Raw genomic sequence first — 17,577 nt, 5'->3', positions numbered from 1 at the left:
GTTTTTGCCTGTCTGCCCCACAACTCTTTTTTCTGGCGTTTCAGAGGGAGAGCTGTGGTGCTCACTCTTTGGTGAGAGCTGGTGGTCTTGCTTCCCAGAGAGGCAAAACAACCAGGACAAGCCACCAGCACTTGAAGAGCAGGTGCAAGCCATGCAGTAGGGATCAGCACTGAAGCAGGGGTGGAATCACAGCCCCACTGTGCCTGTGCCTCAGCTCAAACGCAGCCCCAGAAGAAGCTGCTCCTCCTCTCCCAGGAAGCGCTGGCACATCCTGTAAAGCCACCAAAGGGAGAAAAGCAGTACAGGGTGGGCAAGCAAGAGGGCACACTGGCACAATGACCTGAGCAGGGTGTTGTTTTCAGGTCAGGCAATTGTGACAACAACCCCATCAAGATTGTTCCATGACTTTACCAGGAACCATTCCTGCTCTGCTTACAGCGAAGGAGAGGGAAGCGCAGTGCTGTGACGTGTTCTGCCCCCTTGAAAGGCCTGGGAAACCTTGCAGGCTAAGGGCAAAATAATGGATACTAAGGAGAGTAACTTCCCAGCAATGGCTCCAACATGTATCAGCATCTGAGAGCCTCTGAGATCAGACAGTTCTTAATTTACCAAAGGGCTGCCCTGTCTTCTGGGTTACCCACACAACATGACAGCTCACACCAACAGGCAAATTCAGACAGATCATTGAACATCTTCCCACCTTTGTCATCACTACAGAAAACGTCTCTAAATCACCACCACCCTGATACCACAAGACACTTCCTGTAGGAGATCTGGGATGAAGTGTGTTTACACAAATTACAGAAGGCTCTGCAGGACTGAAAAGTGTCGGTGTGGGGAGACAGAAGCACTTACAGCACCCTCCTCAGTGATCCACTTCGGCATCTTCAAACTGCCCGGCAACTACTGGTGCTATGTCCACCTCCATCCCATCTGAAAAAGAGGAAACTACATAAGGCTCAGGAGTGGATGATGAGAACAAGTCTTATGAGGAATGGCTGAGGAATCTGGGCTTTAGTCTGGAGAAGAGGAGGCTGATGGGAGACCTCATTGACCTCTACAGCTCCCTGAAATGAGGTTGGAATAAGGTGGGGGATTGGTCTCTTCTCCCTAGTATCAGGTAATACAACAAGAGGCAATGGTCTGAAATTGTGCCAGGGAAGGTTTAGGTTGGAGATTAGAAAAAATTTCTTTCACTGCAAGAGTGGTCAGCCATTGGAATAGGCTGCCCAGGGAGCTGCTGGAGTCACCATCCCTGGAGGTGTTCAAGAAACCTGTGGACATAGCACTTCGGGACATGGTTTAGTGGGCATGATGGTGTGAGGCTGACAGTTGAACTCAAGGATCTTAGCTCTGTCTTTTCCAACCAAAACAATTCAACGAGTCTCTGCTATCCCAGGCAAGGGAGGGAGTGCCCTCTGCTGACAAGAGTCAGTCAGAGCAGGAAACGCCTTCCCTGAACTGAGAGTGGCTGAAGGGAAACGTCAATGGGCTTGAGAGTTTGCGTTTTTTCCCAGCTCCATCAGCTGATCACTTAAGACATAATCACAGGATCACAGCATAGTAGGGGTTGGAAAGGACCTCTGGAGATCATCTAGTCCAATCCCCCCTGCTAACACAGGTACACCTAGATCAGGTGGCACAGGAACACATCCAGGGGGTTTGGTCACCACTTCCTACACCCTGTCTCATTAAGAGGCTTAAATACCAGATTTAAATGAGTTCCTTTTTCAAATGAAGTTCTGGTGTAACAAATTATCCCCATTAATGGCTTTAATTAGGCTCTAACAGAAAGAGGTTGAATCCTCTCCTGAAACAGCTCTCAGCAGTCAGGCTGAAAACACAAACAATGACTCTGTGCTACAATGTTAGAAAACAACATCTCTGGGAAACTGACCAGCCCCAGGGGACATCAATAATTGCAGCAAGCCAGGAGGCAGCACCACAGCAAATAAGATTATGGAGGCAAATAAAATGGATGAAGATGGCTTCCAGAGATGTAACATCCTGGCTGATCCATTTAGCTTAATTTTCAGAACTTTGGGGTCAGAACTGTCAAAACTTTCAGCTGAAGGGCACTGCTAAACTCCAAGTATTGTATCATACAATGGTTGGGATTGGAAGGGACCTCAAGGATCATCCAGTTCCAACCCCACTGCCATGCACAGGGACACCTTCCACTAGCTCAGGTTGCTCAAGGCCTCATCCAACCTGACCCTGAACACCTCCAGGGAGGGGGCATCCACAACCTACTTGAGCAACCTGTTCCAGTGTCTTACCACCCTCACTGTACAGAATTTCTTTCTATTATTGAGGCTAAATCTACCCTACAACACCTACAGTTATCTTTAAGTTATAAACATGCATTAAAGAGAGGCTGCCAACAACTGACAAAGTAAACATTAAAAAATGGTCCATGTGGATGAGGATGGATTAGTTCTTATTCTATGGATGATTCTAGGCAAGCTGAGAGAAGTCCAAACCGTCTGCAGCATCTCAGGGGAAACCTTCTCACTCTCTGTAACTTCCTGAAAGGAGGCTGCAGTGAGGTGGGGGTCAGTTTCTCTCCCCAGTATGAAGCAACAGGACAAGAGGAAATGGCCTCAGGTTGCACTAAGGGAGGTTTAGGTTGGACATGAGGAACAATTTCTTTCCCAAAAGGGTTGTCAAGCCATGGAACAGGCTGTCCAGGGAGGTGGTAGAGTTGCCATCCCTGGAAGGACTGAACACACATGTAGGGAGGAACTGCTTCCCTTCTCTCCCAGGTAATATATTGCTCCAGCAAAAACAACACACAGAAAAGGCAAAATTTGAGAGATTAGGGTATTTTTCCCCAACAAAACCTGAAGGCTGTGCTGCCATTCAGTGTGACCTGGACAGCTTGGAGAGTTGGGTGGGGAGAAATTGAATGAAACACAACAAGGGAAAAAGGGCCTGGGAGCGCTGGTGGACAGAAGGGTGACCATGAACCACCAATGTGCCCTTGTGGCCAAGAAGGCCAATGGGATCCTGGGGTGTATCAGAAAGTGTGTGGTCAGTAGGCTGAGAGAGATTCTCATCCCCCTCTACTCTGTCCTAGTGAGGCCACATCTGGGATAGTGTGTCCACTTCTGGGCCCCTCAGTTCAAGAAGAGCCTCAGGGAACTACTTGAAAGAATCCAGCACAGAGTCACAAAGATGCTGAAGGCAGTGGAACATCTTCCTTATGGGGAGAGGCTGAGGGAGCTGGGGCTCTGTAGCTTGGAGGAGAATGAGAGGTGACTTCATTCATGTTTATAAAGATTTGAAGGGCAGTGTTGCAAGGATGGAATCAGGCTCTGCTCAGTGATGTCCAATGACAGGACAAAGGTGCAAGCTGGAGCAGAGGAGGTTCCATGTGAACATAAGAAATTTTGTCACTGTGACAGCAACAGAGCCCTGGAAGGGGCTGCCCAGGAGGGGTGCGGAGTCTCCTTCTCTGGAGATACTCAAAACCCACCTGGATGCATTCCTGTGTGACCTGCTCTAGGTGATTCTGTTCTGGCAGGGGGGTTAGACTCAATCCTCTTCCAAGGCCCCTTTTATGATTCTAAGAATCCCTGAGGCAGCGATCCTCATTTTTCATCACAGCAGCCCTCAATCCCTGGCAGGCAACAAGCAGCCTTAGGGCCAGAATCCCTGGCTGTGAAGAAAGGTAAGGTTGCTGCTGATGCCCACAGTGCAGTGAGGCATCACCCACAGCATGATCCTTGCTCAGTCCTGGTGTTCGTGGGTTAGCTGGATGGGAGGAAGCACTGCTTTCATCTAGTTTTTAATAAAGAAAAACATTTCTTACCTTCAAACTCCCTGATGGAATCTTCTGTCCTGACTCCAGCCATGTTGTACTGACTGCTGACAGACTGGGCCAGCATGCCTTCCAGTCTCTCCAGAGTGGCCTGACCTTCTGCAGTTAAGTGCGACAACCCTTCCTCGTATGTGTAAAAGCTTGGGATGTCACCCTGCTCCAGCTCTGCAAAGAGGAATTTATGCTTAGCAGACCAAAGCTTAGGAGATTTCAGCAAGCAGAGACAGAGGAACAGGAATCACAGAACAACTTAAATTGGAAGGCACCTTAGAGATTAACTATTCCAACCTCCCTGCCACAGGCAGGGATGCCTCTCAACCAGGCTCAGCTGCTCAAGGCCTCACCCAGCCTGGCTTTCAACAGTCCCAGGGAGGAGGCATCCACAACCTCCCTGGGCAACCTGTTCCAGAGTCTTACCACCCCCATACTGAAGAACTTCTTCCTAAGATCCAGTCTAAACCTACTCTCACCCAGCTTAAAACCATTCCCCCTTGTCCTATTGCTAGACACCCTTATGAAAAGTCCCTCTCCAGCCTTCCTGTGGGATCCCTTCAGGTACTGGAAGGCAACTTTAAGGTCCCCCTGGAGTCTCCTCTTTTCTAGGCTAAACAACCCCAACTCCCTCAGCCTATCCTCATAGCAGAGGTGTTCCAGATAGACATTATTCTTAGATTAACTGATTTGAGATTAAAAAACTGCTTACATCAGCTACAGAATAGACCCAGGGAAGTGAACTGACACACCACAGCACGAACACTGATCTGCTAGCACATCCACTGACAATAGGAAAGGCTGGTTGGTATCTGTGTTTTGGGGAGGTTGGTATCTGTGGTTTTGGGGAGGGTTTTGAGAATGGTTTTGCTGAATTCCAATGACTTCTGACAGCTAAACTACCAATTTTCTGCCAATTTCTGAGTTTATATACTGTGCCTCTGGCACAAAGAATGCATTGTCCAGAAAAGTAATAAACAAGAAACTTCCAAACAGATCAAACCATTCTTATGGCAGATCTCACTGGAGAAGTTCCAGGTTGCTCCAGTGATCAGTTTGGGGCTCCTTAGTTCAAGGGAGAGGAGGAATTACTGGAAAGAGTCCAGTGGAGGGCTACAAAGATGCTGAGGGAACTTGAGCATCTCTGTGAGGAGGAAAGGCTGAGAGACCTAAGGCTGTTTAAGCCTGGAGATGAGAAGACTGAGAGGGGATCTTCTCAATATCTAAAGATTTGGGGTGAAGATATTCACAGTGTCACCAAGGTTGGAAGAGACCTCAAAGATCATCAAGTCCAACCTCAAAGGACACTGCTGCCTGCCCACTGCAGGCTTGAACCCACAACCCTGAGATTAAGAGTCTCATGCTCCACTGACTGAGCTGACTGTATATTAGGGCCACATTCTTTTTCTGAGGTGCCCAGTAACAGGACAAGGGGCAATGGGCACAAACTGGAACACAGAACATTCCACCTGAACATAAGGATGCCAGAGCCGTGGCCTAGGCTTCCCAGTGACTGAAGGAGCTGAGGCTGTTTAGGCTTGAAAAAGAGAAGGCTGAGGGGAAACCTCATTGCTGTCTACGACTACCTGAAAGGATGTTGCATAGAGGCTGGGGCTGGTCACAGGCAATTAGTGATAGAACAAGAGGGAATGGCCTCAAGCTGTAACCAGGTAGGTTTAGACTGGACAGTAGGAAACACTTCACAGGAAGAGTGGTCAGGCATTGGAATGTGCTGGGCAGGGAGGTGGTCGAGTCATCAACCCTGGATGTGTTTAAAGGTGGTTTGGATGTGGTGGCTGGGGATATGGTTTAGGGGTGAACCTTGCAGAGCAGGGTTAATGGTTGGACTTGGTGACCCTGAGCGTCTTTTCCAGCCTGAATATTTCTGTGATTCCCAGAGAGGTTGTGGAATTTCCTTCCACAAAGACATTCAAGACCCACCTAGACATGATTCTGTGCAACCTGCTCTAGGTGAAGCTGCTTTAGCAGGGGGGTTGGATGAGATGAGCCCCATAGGTCCCTCCCCACCCCCACCATTCTGTGATTGTGTGTATCCATTTTAGAAGTGACTGGTACGAACCATGGGCCTCGACATCGTACTCTTCCCCTTCGTAGTCATTGTCTGAATCTTCATCATCGGGGTCTGGGTGCAGGGTCTGACATTCACACATGGCTGAAAACATGGCTTCCACTGCAGGAACACAAATTGGAATAGGTTGCCCAGGGAGTCACCATCCCTGGAGGTGGTGTTCAAGAAATGTGGGGACGTGGCATTCGTTTCTCTCTCACTCATTTCTCAACCAACACCCCATAACAGGCAAGAAATCCTGGACTGAGTGGTCAGAAAGATTGAGAGTATTCCTTTACTGGAACCACCACTGAATTCATACTTAAAAGCATTGTCCAGCCAACAACCATGCAAGAAACAAACCAAGATTCCTATAGCCAGCCTGCTGCTTCATCCATGTAACAGGACTTTTCAACTATCTCATAGACTATAAAGGTTTATCTCTGGACAATTCAGTCTGTGGTTACCCACTGCAGTGATAAGACAAGAACAACAGGTACAAGGTGGAACACAGGAGGTTCCACCTCAATGTGAGGAGACACTTCTTCATGGTGAGAGTGACAGAGCACTGGAACAGGCTGCCCAGAGAGCTTGTGGAGTCTCCTTCTCTGAAGTCTTTCAAAACCCACCCAGAATGTGTTCCTGTGCAGCCTGCCCTAGGTGACCCTGCTTTGGCAGGGGTGTTGAACTTAATGAGAGGCCCCTTCCAACCCCTAACTTTCTGTGATTTTGTAACTCCTTGCAGCATCTAATACTTAAGATTCTTAAAACCTGGATCCTAGTGGAAGCTCTGGGATACAACTGCTTTCCAGCAGTAGTGTCTGGACATTCCTAATGAAATTGTCACTCAAGTATCACTGGGTTTGTAATTAAAAAGATATTGCCCATGAAGTTCTCTGCTAATGGCAGGTAAGATCATCTCTCTGTCTTGTGTTGATACTTAAAAGTCTCTACTTTAAAGCACTGGAATATTCCTTGAGAAGCAGCTGCTTGAAGTATTCCATCTTCAAGCAACTTAAATCTATTTGCATTGCTCTTTTCAGCACACCAAAATGAAGTAATTAGAGAAGGACACCAAAAGATCAAGGCATTTACATGCCTGCAACAGGGGCTTCCACAGCCAGCCAGAACTTGAAGCTGAAGCACGGGTTCCCTCTTCACTTACAGGCTGATTTGTCGCTGGGTACAAATCTGAATTCCGCTATTGGTTCTGCGTCGTCATCGCTCTCCTCCTCCTCCTCCTCCCCTTCAGCCATGGGAGCCTCTTTTGTCTCCTCTCCTTCAAGAAATCACAAGATTTACAAGAAATGTGTTTCTTTTATACATAGTTTTATGTTTAAGGGCACCAAAGCTGATAAAAGGCCTGGAGAACAAGTCTTGTCAAGAGCAGCTGGGGTTGTTCAGCCTGGAGAAAAGGAAGCTCCGGGAAGACCTTCTGGCTCTATACCTGAAAAGAGGTTGGAGCCAGGTGGGAGTTGCTCTCTTTTCAAGTAACAAGGAACACAACAGGACGAAGAGGCCTTAAGTTGCACCAGGGGAGGTTTAGACTGGGCATTGAGAAAAAATTCTTTCCCAAAAGGATTGTTGAGCCCTGCATCAGGCTGCCCAGGGAAGAGGGGGAGTCCCCATCCCTGAAGGGATTGAAAAGGACATGTAGTTGTGGTGCTGAGGGACATGGTTCAGCAGCAGACTTGGCAGTGTTGTGTTAATGGCTGGACTCAACCTTAGAGGTCTTTCCCAGCCTAACTGATTGACTGTGTCCAAAAAAGTCACATTTGTTTATTCTTTCAGAAACACAACCTGAGAAAAGAGCAAACCAGTCCACTCCTATCCACATTATGGACACCCAAGGTCCTCTCACACAGCACCTCAACATTTGCAACACAGACAAAAACTTCTCTATTAATAATTTTAGGGCTTTAGATTGCTGCAGCAAATGCATCCCTGTACCTCAGGAGAACTGCCTGACTCTTAACTAAAACCAACTGTGCTCAGAAACTCCCCAGTTCAGTTGTTTTCATTTACTTGCATGATGCTGCAAATGGATTTTTTTCAATCACAGGAATTTTATAGATCCTCTGCACTGCTGTCACAAAATCAACTTGCTTCCACTGCAGCATCTCCCAGAGGACTGTGGTATTTACAGATCTGCTTGATGTCTGACACTCCTCCCCAGCCAGCACGATGCCGGAAGTATAAAGCGCAGGGAGAGTCATTCACTTTGTGGCTGAGGACACTGCACTGACAGCCTCAAAAGTGCATCTACTGAAAAAAAGGAGGAATACAGTTCAGGCTGTTCCACTGAGAGTGGCTTTTTCCACGTGCAAAACTGGCATCACTAAGAATATGCAGAAGCCAAGAAGCTGCCAGCCAGCAGCCCCCAAAAATGAAGTGTCCAAGGGAGCTACCCAATTGCTTTCCAAGAGACCCCCGCGGGGCACAGCTTGCTACTGCTAAGCCCAGCTCTGTTTTCAATGCAGCCAACCTCTGACTGCCTTTTTTCTGACAAAAGGGCTGAGGAGAAGGCACATACCCACAGAGAGCATGACAAAAACTTCCAGAGGAAGAACAAAATGTACCCTGCCCAGCTAAGAATGAAGACTTGGACTTGATGATCTTAAAGGTCATTTCCAGCCTATTACTCCTGCAGCTAAAGAAGTGGAGAGGGTTGGATTTAACACTGCTCAGCAATTCAAATTGCAGAACAGGGATCAGCTTAAAAACTATAGAGGAGTCTACTTGCTGCAGAAGATTTACAGTAGCCAGAGTTCATACATTTAAAACACAATCACACACAAAAAAACCCCAACCACAATCAAAACCAAAAACAGCAAATTAAAAATCAACAAAAAATCAGCCTGTTAAGGATTTACAGGTAAGAATAGACTAGAATAGAATTAACCAGGTTGGAAGAGAGCTTTGAGATCATCCAGTCCAACCTATCACCCAACACTATCTAATCAACTAAACCATGGCACCAAGCACCCCATCAAGTCTCTTCCTAAATACCTCCATTGATGGTGACTCCACCACCTCTCTGGGCAGCACATCCCAATGGCCAATCACTCTTTCTGTGAAGAACTTTCTCCTCACCTCCAGCCTAAACCTCCCCTGGTGCAGCCTGAGACTGTGTCCTCTTGTTCTGGTGCTGGTTGCCTGGGAGAAGAGACCAACCCCATCTGTCTACAACCTCCTTTCAGGTAGTTGTAAAGAGCAATGAGGTCTCCCCTGAGCCTCCTCTTCTCCAGGCTAAACAACCCCAGCTCCCTCAGCCTCTCCTCACAGGGCTGTGCTCAAGGCCTCTCCCCAGCCTTGTTGCCCTTCTCTGGACACATTCAAGTGTCTCAATGTCCTTCCTAAACTGAGGGGCCCAGAACTGGACACAGGACTCAAGGTGTGGCCTAACCAATGCAGAGTACAGGGGTACAATGACTTCCCTGCTCCTGCTGGCCACACTATTCCTAATGCAGGCCAGGATGCCATTGGCCCTCTTGGCCACCTGGGCACACTGCTGGCTCATGTTTAGACAGCTGTCAACCAGTACCCCCAGGTCCCTTTCTGTTTGGCAGCTCTCCAGCCACTCTGTGATTCAATCAAGCAAGGATGACACCCGAGCAGGAAGACTACAGAGGAGCTGAACTGTATAAAATGTGTCTTAAGAGAGCAGAAAGCTGATTCTCAGCAGCTCCAGCTGTATGTAAACATGCTGGGAGCAAACCAGCACAGAAACAACTCTAAACAAGGGCAAAGCCTCTCAAATGAACATCCTTCAGGGAAATAAAAATGCCACCTATTACTTGAATGAAGAGCATCATTCTTATACACAAAACTGATTACTTTTGCACAAGAAACAGTGCTGCTCAAGACTGTGCAGGAAAACTAAGCCACACTCCAGGCATACCTTCAAATTTGGCATTGACCATGACGTACAAATGCTCCCAGGGGTAGGCACTGAGGTCCCTGGAGACTGCATGGAGGCTTATGGTTGGGTAATCCAAGGAGAAGCCAACTCCAGAGTTCTCCAGCCACGTCAGGCGACTAACAAGGAAGAGAAAAACCAAAAAGTTATAAAGAGAGGAATCCAAGCTACCTGACACACACCTGCAGAAAAACAAAGCAACAAGGCACCTGCCCCACACTCAAGCAACACAGCCCTGGACCTGCCCTAACAGCTCCTTGCATTAATTGATGGCTGAGGTAAAAGAAGCCTTTTCTTAAAGAACCCTAAACACATTCCAGCTTTACTACATTTGCACTAAATCTTCAACTTGAGGGCCAGTGGTATCCCAGGGTGCAGCAAGAAAAGTGTGCCCTGCAGGTCTAGGCAGGTTCTTCTCCCCCTCTACTCTGCCCTGCTGAGACCACACCTGCAATACTGTATCCAGTATTGGGCTCCCCAGTTCAAGAAAGATAGGGATCTGCTGGAGAGAGTCCAACAGAGAGCCACAAGGATGATCAGGGGACTTGAGCATCTCCCCTATAAAGAGAAACTGAGAGCCCTGGGGCTGTTTGGTCTGGAGAAGAGAAGACTGAGAGGGGATCTGATCAATATCTGAGGGGTGGGTGTCAAGTGGAGGGGGCCAAGCTCTTTTCAGTGGTGCACAATAATAAGCCAAGGAACAATGGATACAAACTTGAACATAGAAGGTTTTACCTCAACATGAGGAGAAACTTCTCTACAGTGAGGGTTACAGAGCACTGGAACAGGCTGCCCAGGGAGGTTGTGGAGTCTCCTCTGGAGACTTTCCAAACCCACCTGGATGCATTGCTGTACAAACTACCCTAAGTGATCCTGCTGTGGCAGGGGGATGGACTTGATGATCTCTGGAGGTCCCTTCCAACCTCTAACAGTCTGAACTTCCCTCCCTCTTCATTTTCTCCCTCCTGCAGGTATCACTCATCCCAAAAGCAGCTACAGAGGTTCCAGAGTGTGATTTATAACTACACCTATTAAATGTTCTGAGGGGATTTAAGATAAAGAGAACACTGAAATGAAAGTCACTGTTGTAACTTCTGGAGGATTACAGATCTGATGTGTGTATAGAATCATAATGATCTAGGCTGAAAAAGATCTTCAAGATCATCAAATCCAACTATTTACCTAATACTATGAAGTCTACTGCTAAACCATGTCCCTCAGCACATCTATACATCTTTTAAATACCTCCAGGGATGGCAACTCCACCAACTCCCTGGGCAGCCTGTTCCAGGACTTGACAAGCCTTTTGGTGAAGAAACTGTTCCTCATGTCCAACCTAAACCTCCCCTAGTGCAACTTGAGGCCATTTCCTCTTATCCTATTCCTTGTCAGCTGGGAGAAAAGACCAACCCCCCCACCCCACTGCAATCTCCTTTCAAGTAGTTGTAGAGAGTGAGAAGGTCTCCACTGGGCCTCCAGACAGAACAACCCTTCCTCCCTCAGCTGCTCCTCACAAGACTTGTGCTCTATTCCCTTCACCAGTTTTGTCACCCTCCCTTGGACCCACTGCAGCACCTCAATGTTCTTCTGGAAGGATGGGCCCAAAGCTGAGCCCAGTGTCCAAGCTGTGGCTTCACCAGTGCCCAGGCCAGGGGCATATCCTGTATGCAGTAACACAACCAGTTTTGTGGGCAGCAGAGTCAACCGAGCCCAGACACAGTTCTTCCCCTCCTCACAACTCAAATGCTACAACCTCTGCTTACCCCACTGCTACTCATCCCTAACTACACCACAGGTTGTCACCACTGGGCTGCTGCCCCCTTCACATCAGCAAGATCAATGTCCTTCCAGCAGCTTAGAAAGAGTTGGCATTATTCAGTCTGTACAAGAGAAGGCTCAGAGAAGACCTTACTGTGGCCTTCCAGTATCTAAAGGGGGCGACAAGAAAGCTGGGGAGGGAGTTTTTAGGCTGTCAGGGAGTGATAGGACTAGGGGGAATGAAACAAAACTGGAAGTGGGTAGATTCAGACTGGATGTTAGGCAGTTCTTCCCCATGAGGGTGGTGAGACACTGGAACAGGCTGCCCAGGGAGCTGGTGGAAGCCTCATCCCTGGAGGTTTTTAAGGCCAGGCTGGATGTGGCTGTGAGCAACCTGCTCTAGTGTGAGGTGTCCCTGCCCATGGCAGGGGGCTTGGAACTGGATGATCTTTGAGATCCCTTCCAACCCTGACAGTTCTGTGAATTCAAACTCAAGCTAGTTCAGGGTGTCTGTGACTGATGAGGTCACGCAGGGAACAGAAATACTGAGGGGCAGAAAAGGAGACCTCCACCACACGCAAAATTCAACATCCCCAAGTTTCTGTGGAAGAACAAAACCAACAAGAATATCACAGAAGACTTGGGAAATCAGGCTGAAAGCAAAAGCTAGGAAGTGGGAGTGAGGAATTTCTTTCCTAGCCTCAGTCAGGCAGCTCTCCATGTTTAGAGCTGTTGATGCAGAGTCAGTACTCAAATCCAAAGCCACATTGTCCTGCCTGGCGCCCAGCTCTCCCACGGCAGGGCCCTCCTGCAAACACTGGCATTTTCTATTCATCACCAGCAAGTGACTGCTTGCTCTGCAACAGACTCAAAGCACAGCAGGAGGAACCTGGCAGACCTGTATGTGCCTCACACGAAAAAATGAATCTGTTGACAGCAGGTGAGAAGGAAACAACTTCATGGGTGCCGAGAGCAGATGCTACGCTAAGAGCATCTTGTGTCTGCGCCCTTGTGTCTGCACCCAAACAACTAAACAAAACAGGGGCTGAAATTCCAGACAGATTCCTCTTCAACAGGAAAGCAACATCATTAACAAGTTCAGAGGAGAGACAGGGACCTGCTGCAGAGCCCAACAGAGAGCCACAAGCATGGTCAGGGGACTTGAGCATCTCGCCTATAAAGAGAAACTGAGAGCCCTGGGGCTGTTTAGTCTGGAGAAGACTGAGAGGGGATCTGATCAATGTCTATCAATATCTGAGGGATGGGTGTCAAGTGGAGGGGGCCAAGCTCTTTTCAGTGGTGCTCAATAGTAATACAAGGAACAATGGATACAAACTTGAGCACAGGTTTCACCTCAACATGAGGAGAAACTTCTTTACAGTGAGGGTGAGAGAGCACTGGAATAGGCTGCCCAGAGAGGTTGTGGAGTCTCCTCTGGAGACTTTCCAAACCCACCTGGATGCCTTCCTGTGCAGACTACCCTAAGTGATCCTGCTTTGGCAGGGGGGCTGGACTCAATGATCTCTGGAGGTCCCTTCCAACCTCCAACATTCTGTGATTCTGTGATGAGGTAAAAGCCCCTCAAATACTATCAGCCAGTTTACAAACGCTTCATAGTTGATATGAAATGTTTGTATATAAATGTTTTTTGTTCAGTGTGTGTTTTAGAGCATGTATCTGTTCTAAACAACACTCTTCTGCTGCAGAAATGTATTGCATTTAGAGTACTTTTCTATGGTTAAAGAAATGATGCTGCCTTAGTCAACAAGCTGTCTTCTGGAACTGCACAACACAGGGAGGATTTGAAGGAGACTACAAAGAGCTCAGATAGCACCTTCCAGAATAACCAAACTGAATTCTGCCTAGTAAGAACATAAAATGTCCATGTGATTAATGCAGCATGAGGGACTTCACAGAATCACAGCAGTTAATCACAGCAGTTAATTACAGCAGAAAACACCCAGCCCTGTCCACTCCCCTTCCTACAGAAGAGAGGTGCTGGCCAGCCAGGTTCCCTTGCTGTGCTGTTCAAAACACAATTGAGAGCAGCAACAGCAGGAACTCGCTGCAGGGCTGGCTCCTCACGCTCCCTCTCTAAAGAGCTCCCACAATGGCCTCCCTCATCCAAGTTCCCCACATCCTCCTTCAAGCAGGTCTGCTCCTCTCAAAGGAGAGGACTCCTCAGGAGAGAACTTAACACGCAAGCAGCCCTCCCAGTCCGGTCTACATCAGTCCCCAGGGAAGCCCCTTGCCTTCCAAGTCGGCCCACACAGAATAAGCCACAAGGTCACTTAGAATCAAAGCACTATTTGGGTTGGAAGGTTAGGTCCTTTAAGGTCATCTAGTCCAACCTCCCTGCAGTGAGCAGGGACATCTTCAACTAATCAGGTTGCTCAGACCCCAAACCAACGTTACCTGGAATGTTTCCAAGGATGGGGAATCTGCCACCCCTCTGGACAACCACCCTCACTGGAAAAAATTTCCTTCTTTCTACCTAGTCTAAGTCTCCCCTTGTCCTGTCACAGCCCTTGTCCTGTCACAACAGGCCCTGCTAAAAAGTCTGTCCCCGTTAAGTACTGAAAAGCTGCAACAAGGTCTCCCCAGAGCTTTCTCTTATTCAGGCTGAAAAACCCCAACTCCCTCAGCCTGTCCTCACAGCAGAGGGATTCCAGTCCCCTGGTCACTTTTGGGGCCTCCTCTCAACCTGCTCCAACAGGTCCATGTCTCTCCTGTGCTATGCACTTGAGAGCTGGACCCAGCACTGCAGGGGGGATCTCAACAGAGTGAAGCTGAAGAGCAGAATCCCCTTCCTCAGCCTGCAGTCTGCGCTCTTTGGATGCAGCCCAGGACACGGCTGGCTTCTGGGCTGTAAGTGCACACTGCTAACGTCCAGCTTTTCATTCACCAGTAGCCCCAAGTTCTTCTCCAAAGGGCTGCTGCTCTCCATCCCTTTAGCCTCCAGCCTGTATGGATACTAGGATTATCCCATCCCAGGTGCACCCGGCCTTGTCGAACCTCGTCAGGTTCACACGGGCCCACTTCGCAAGCTTGCCCACATCCCGGCTGATGACATTTTACATACCTGAAGCATGTCAAACGCATCACTCAGCTCGGAGTCGTTGGCCAGCTTGCTGAAGGTGCACTCGATCCCACTATGTCGTCAATGAAGACACTAAACACTGGACACAGTACGACTCCCCACTTGTCACCTAACTCCATCTGGACCATCAAGCCCTTGACCACTATCCTCTGGATGCAACGATCCAACCGGTTCCTTACCTATCGAACAGCCGACTCACCAAATTCAGTATTCAGTATTCAGTATCACCAAGGTTGGAAGAGACCTCAAAGATCATCGAGTCCAACCTGTCACCACAGACCCCATGACTAGAGTAGGGAGGACAATAGTGCCCACTGCAGGCTTGAACTCACAAGCTTCCCATTAAGGGTCTTATGTGCTACCAACTGAGCCACACCACAGGCCTCCCTCACCAAGCAGCCCCTCTCAGCAACGCTTTCCTAGCCCCTCGGGAAACGACGAAGCTTACGGGAGTCCCGAGAGCCGTTAACCCTCCCGGTCCCGCCCTCCTCACCTCTCGGCGACGTAGAGCGTTCCGGAGCCCAGGGAGCGCCCCCCCAGCACCGCCTCCGTGTCCTGCTGCTGGTGCCGAACGCCCTCGGCCGGCGGCGGGAACCGCTTGAGGAAACTCATGGCGCCGCCGCCGCCTCCCTCCTCCACCATCTCCTCCGCAGCGGCCGCCGGAAGCGGAACTGCCCGCAGCGGCCGCCGGAAGCGGAACTGCCCGCAGCGCCGCCGGAAGCGGAACGCGCGGCGCTACCGGCCGTCTCTCGGCGCCTCTCTGTGGGGCGGGGGCGGGGCGCGCAGGAGCCGTTGCCCGCGCGGGGGCTCGGCGCCCGCCACGGCCAGGCCGCGGCAGGGCGGCAGGGCGGCAGGGCGGCAGGGCGGCAGGGCGGCAGGGCGGCAGGGCGGCAGGGCCCTTCTGCCCGGAGCGCCTTCTCCGTGACGACAGCTAGGGCCGGGCCGGCCACTTAGCGATGGGCAGAGGCTCTGTGTGAACCCCGCTGCCTCCCCGGGTGGGAGGAGGAAGGGAATACGGGAGAGAGAAAACTAACGCAGCAATAAAAATAAAAGAGAATAACATTAATTAAAATGTGAATAAGAAAGCCAGCGAAATATATACACAAAACCAATGTCAAACTCGCCCTGGGCCCAGGCTGGACTCAGTGGCAAATTGGAGCTGGATTCAGGAACTCGTACATTGAGATCAAAGGCAGGAGAGAGACCTCTGAAGATGCAGCCACAGAAGAAGAGAGGTTAAAGCTTGTGGTCCCTCGGCTTTATAATGAATACAATAGAGAGGGAGTGGAACCCCTTGTCGGTCAGTTTTGTGTCACCTGGCCCACCCACTACTCCCTACAGGTGCCACCTTTTTATTTAGGATCCTTTCACTTGGGGCACTCCAGTGTGACACACAAGGTAGAGCAGGGCCCTTGGTCTGCACAGGAGCGAGGCTAAGCAAGAGCCTCTTTGCACCACAGCCCTTGGCAGTAGTTGGTCGTCATCTCATAGAATCATAGAAGACCAGGTTGGAAAAGACCCCAGAGATCAAGTCCAACCTATTACCTAATACCTACCACCTAACAACTAAACCATGGCTCCAAGTGCCACATCCCGTCCCTTTTTTGAACATCTTCAGAGACGGTGACTCCACCACCTCCCTGGGCAGCACATCCCGATGGCCAGTTACTCTTTCTGGGAAGAACTTTCTCCTCACCTCCAGCTTAAACTTCCCCTGGCACAGCTTAAGACTGTATCCTCTTGTTCTGGTGCTGATTGCCTGGGAGAAGAGACCAACCCCCACCTGTCCAAAACCTCCTTTCAGGTAGTTGTAGAGAGCAATAAGGTCTCCTCTGAGCCTCCTCTTCTGCAGGCTAGAAGCAGCCACTCTCCATGCAAACCTGCCCTAAACATCAGAAAATGCCCTCACTGAGCCGAGACTGAGCTGGAAAATCAAATCACTGAACAGAATTAGCAGTATTCTGACCCAAAGCAGGACAATCCCTCATCACCAACCCAACACTGTTTCATGCCAAGCCATCCCATGTTCCTAAGGGGGAGTCACAACCTCCCTCCAGAGTGATGCACTTTGTGTTCCATGAGCATCTCTTTCAGGCTGGTTTTGAGTAAAAGTTTAATTATTTGGAAAAGAGAAACAAAGTGCAGCCCTGAAGTGATCAATGCCAGTGCAGCCCTGAAGTGATCAATGCCAGTGCTGCCTGCTGACAGCTGCTGTAAATGCCTGTTGGGCAGGTGACTCAGGAAAAACCATAGCAGCTTTGTAGTGACCAGATGCTGGAAAGGGAGTTGTAGGTGGATGGGTAGCACATACATATGATACAGAGGTACACATGGAGAAGAACAAGAAAATAATGAGTACCTGAATAACTTAAGAGTTAGCCAATTGATTTCCTTTATCAGTGAAATTCTCCTCCTGGATTTGGTGAGCAGTGAAGGGGAAAAGGACCTGGGGGTCCTGGTGGATTGAAGGTTGACCATGAGCCAGCAATGTGCTCTTGTGGCCAAGAAGGCCAATGCCATTCCAGGGTGGATTAGAAGGGGTGTGGTTAGTAGGTCGAGAGAGGTTCTCCTCCTCCTCTACTCTGCCCTGGTGAGGCCACATCTGGAATATTGTGTCCAGTTCTGGGCCACTCAGTTCGAGAAGGAGCTCAGGGAACTGCTTGAGAGAGTCTGGCTCAGAGCCACAAAAATGATGAAGGGAGTGGAACATCTTCCTTAGGAGCAGAGCCTGAGGGAGCTGAGGCTCTTTAGCTTGGAGAGGAGGAGACTGAGAGGTGACCTTAGTAATGTTTGTAAATATGTGAAGGGTGAGTGCCAAGAGGATGGAGCCAGGCTCTGCTGGGTGATGCCCAGTGACAGGACAAGGGGCAATGGGTGGAAGTTAAGGCATTGGAAGTTCCATGGAAATCTGAGGTAAG

The 17,577-nt window shown here is 49.3% G+C and overlaps 1 protein-coding gene across 1 annotated transcript; it reads right to left on the bottom strand.

Annotated features, from left to right (window-relative positions):
- Nucleotides 1–757: 757 nt before the first annotated feature.
- CLNS1A (chloride nucleotide-sensitive channel 1A) lies at nt 758–15,322 on the bottom strand. Its single transcript, XM_054164811.1, has 6 exons — nt 15,153–15,322; nt 9,784–9,920; nt 7,048–7,161; nt 5,895–6,005; nt 3,815–3,988; nt 758–933 (listed from the first exon to the last, which is right to left on the bottom strand). Exons 1-6 carry the CDS (start codon nt 15,299–15,301, stop codon nt 866–868), a joined length of 753 nt encoding a protein of 250 aa, XP_054020786.1. The 5' UTR covers nt 15,302–15,322; the 3' UTR covers nt 758–865.
- Between the last annotated feature and the right edge of the window lie 2,255 nt (nt 15,323–17,577).

The sequence above is a fragment of the Dryobates pubescens genome, chromosome 10 (genome assembly GCF_014839835.1).
Source record: "Dryobates pubescens isolate bDryPub1 chromosome 10, bDryPub1.pri, whole genome shotgun sequence".
NCBI lineage: Eukaryota > Metazoa > Chordata > Aves > Piciformes > Picidae > Dryobates > Dryobates pubescens.
The sequence above is the reverse complement of the archived record's forward strand: the minus strand, read 5'-3'. Positions and strand labels throughout refer to the sequence as shown.

Bases quoted from the DNA above. Each gene is read 5' to 3' on its own strand.
- CLNS1A (XM_054164811.1), bottom strand. From the start codon at position 15,301: ATGGTGGAGGAGGGAGGCGGCGGCGGCGCCATGAGTTTCCTCAAGCGG. The intron at 7,162-9,783 runs GTATGCCTGGAG...GATTTCTTGAAG, and splicing joins GGTCAATGCCAAATTTGAAG to GAGAGGAGACAAAAGAGGCT. The intron at 934-3,814 runs GTAAGAAATGTT...CCTCTTTTTCAG, and splicing joins TTCCATCAGGGAGTTTGAAG to ATGGGATGGAGGTGGACATA.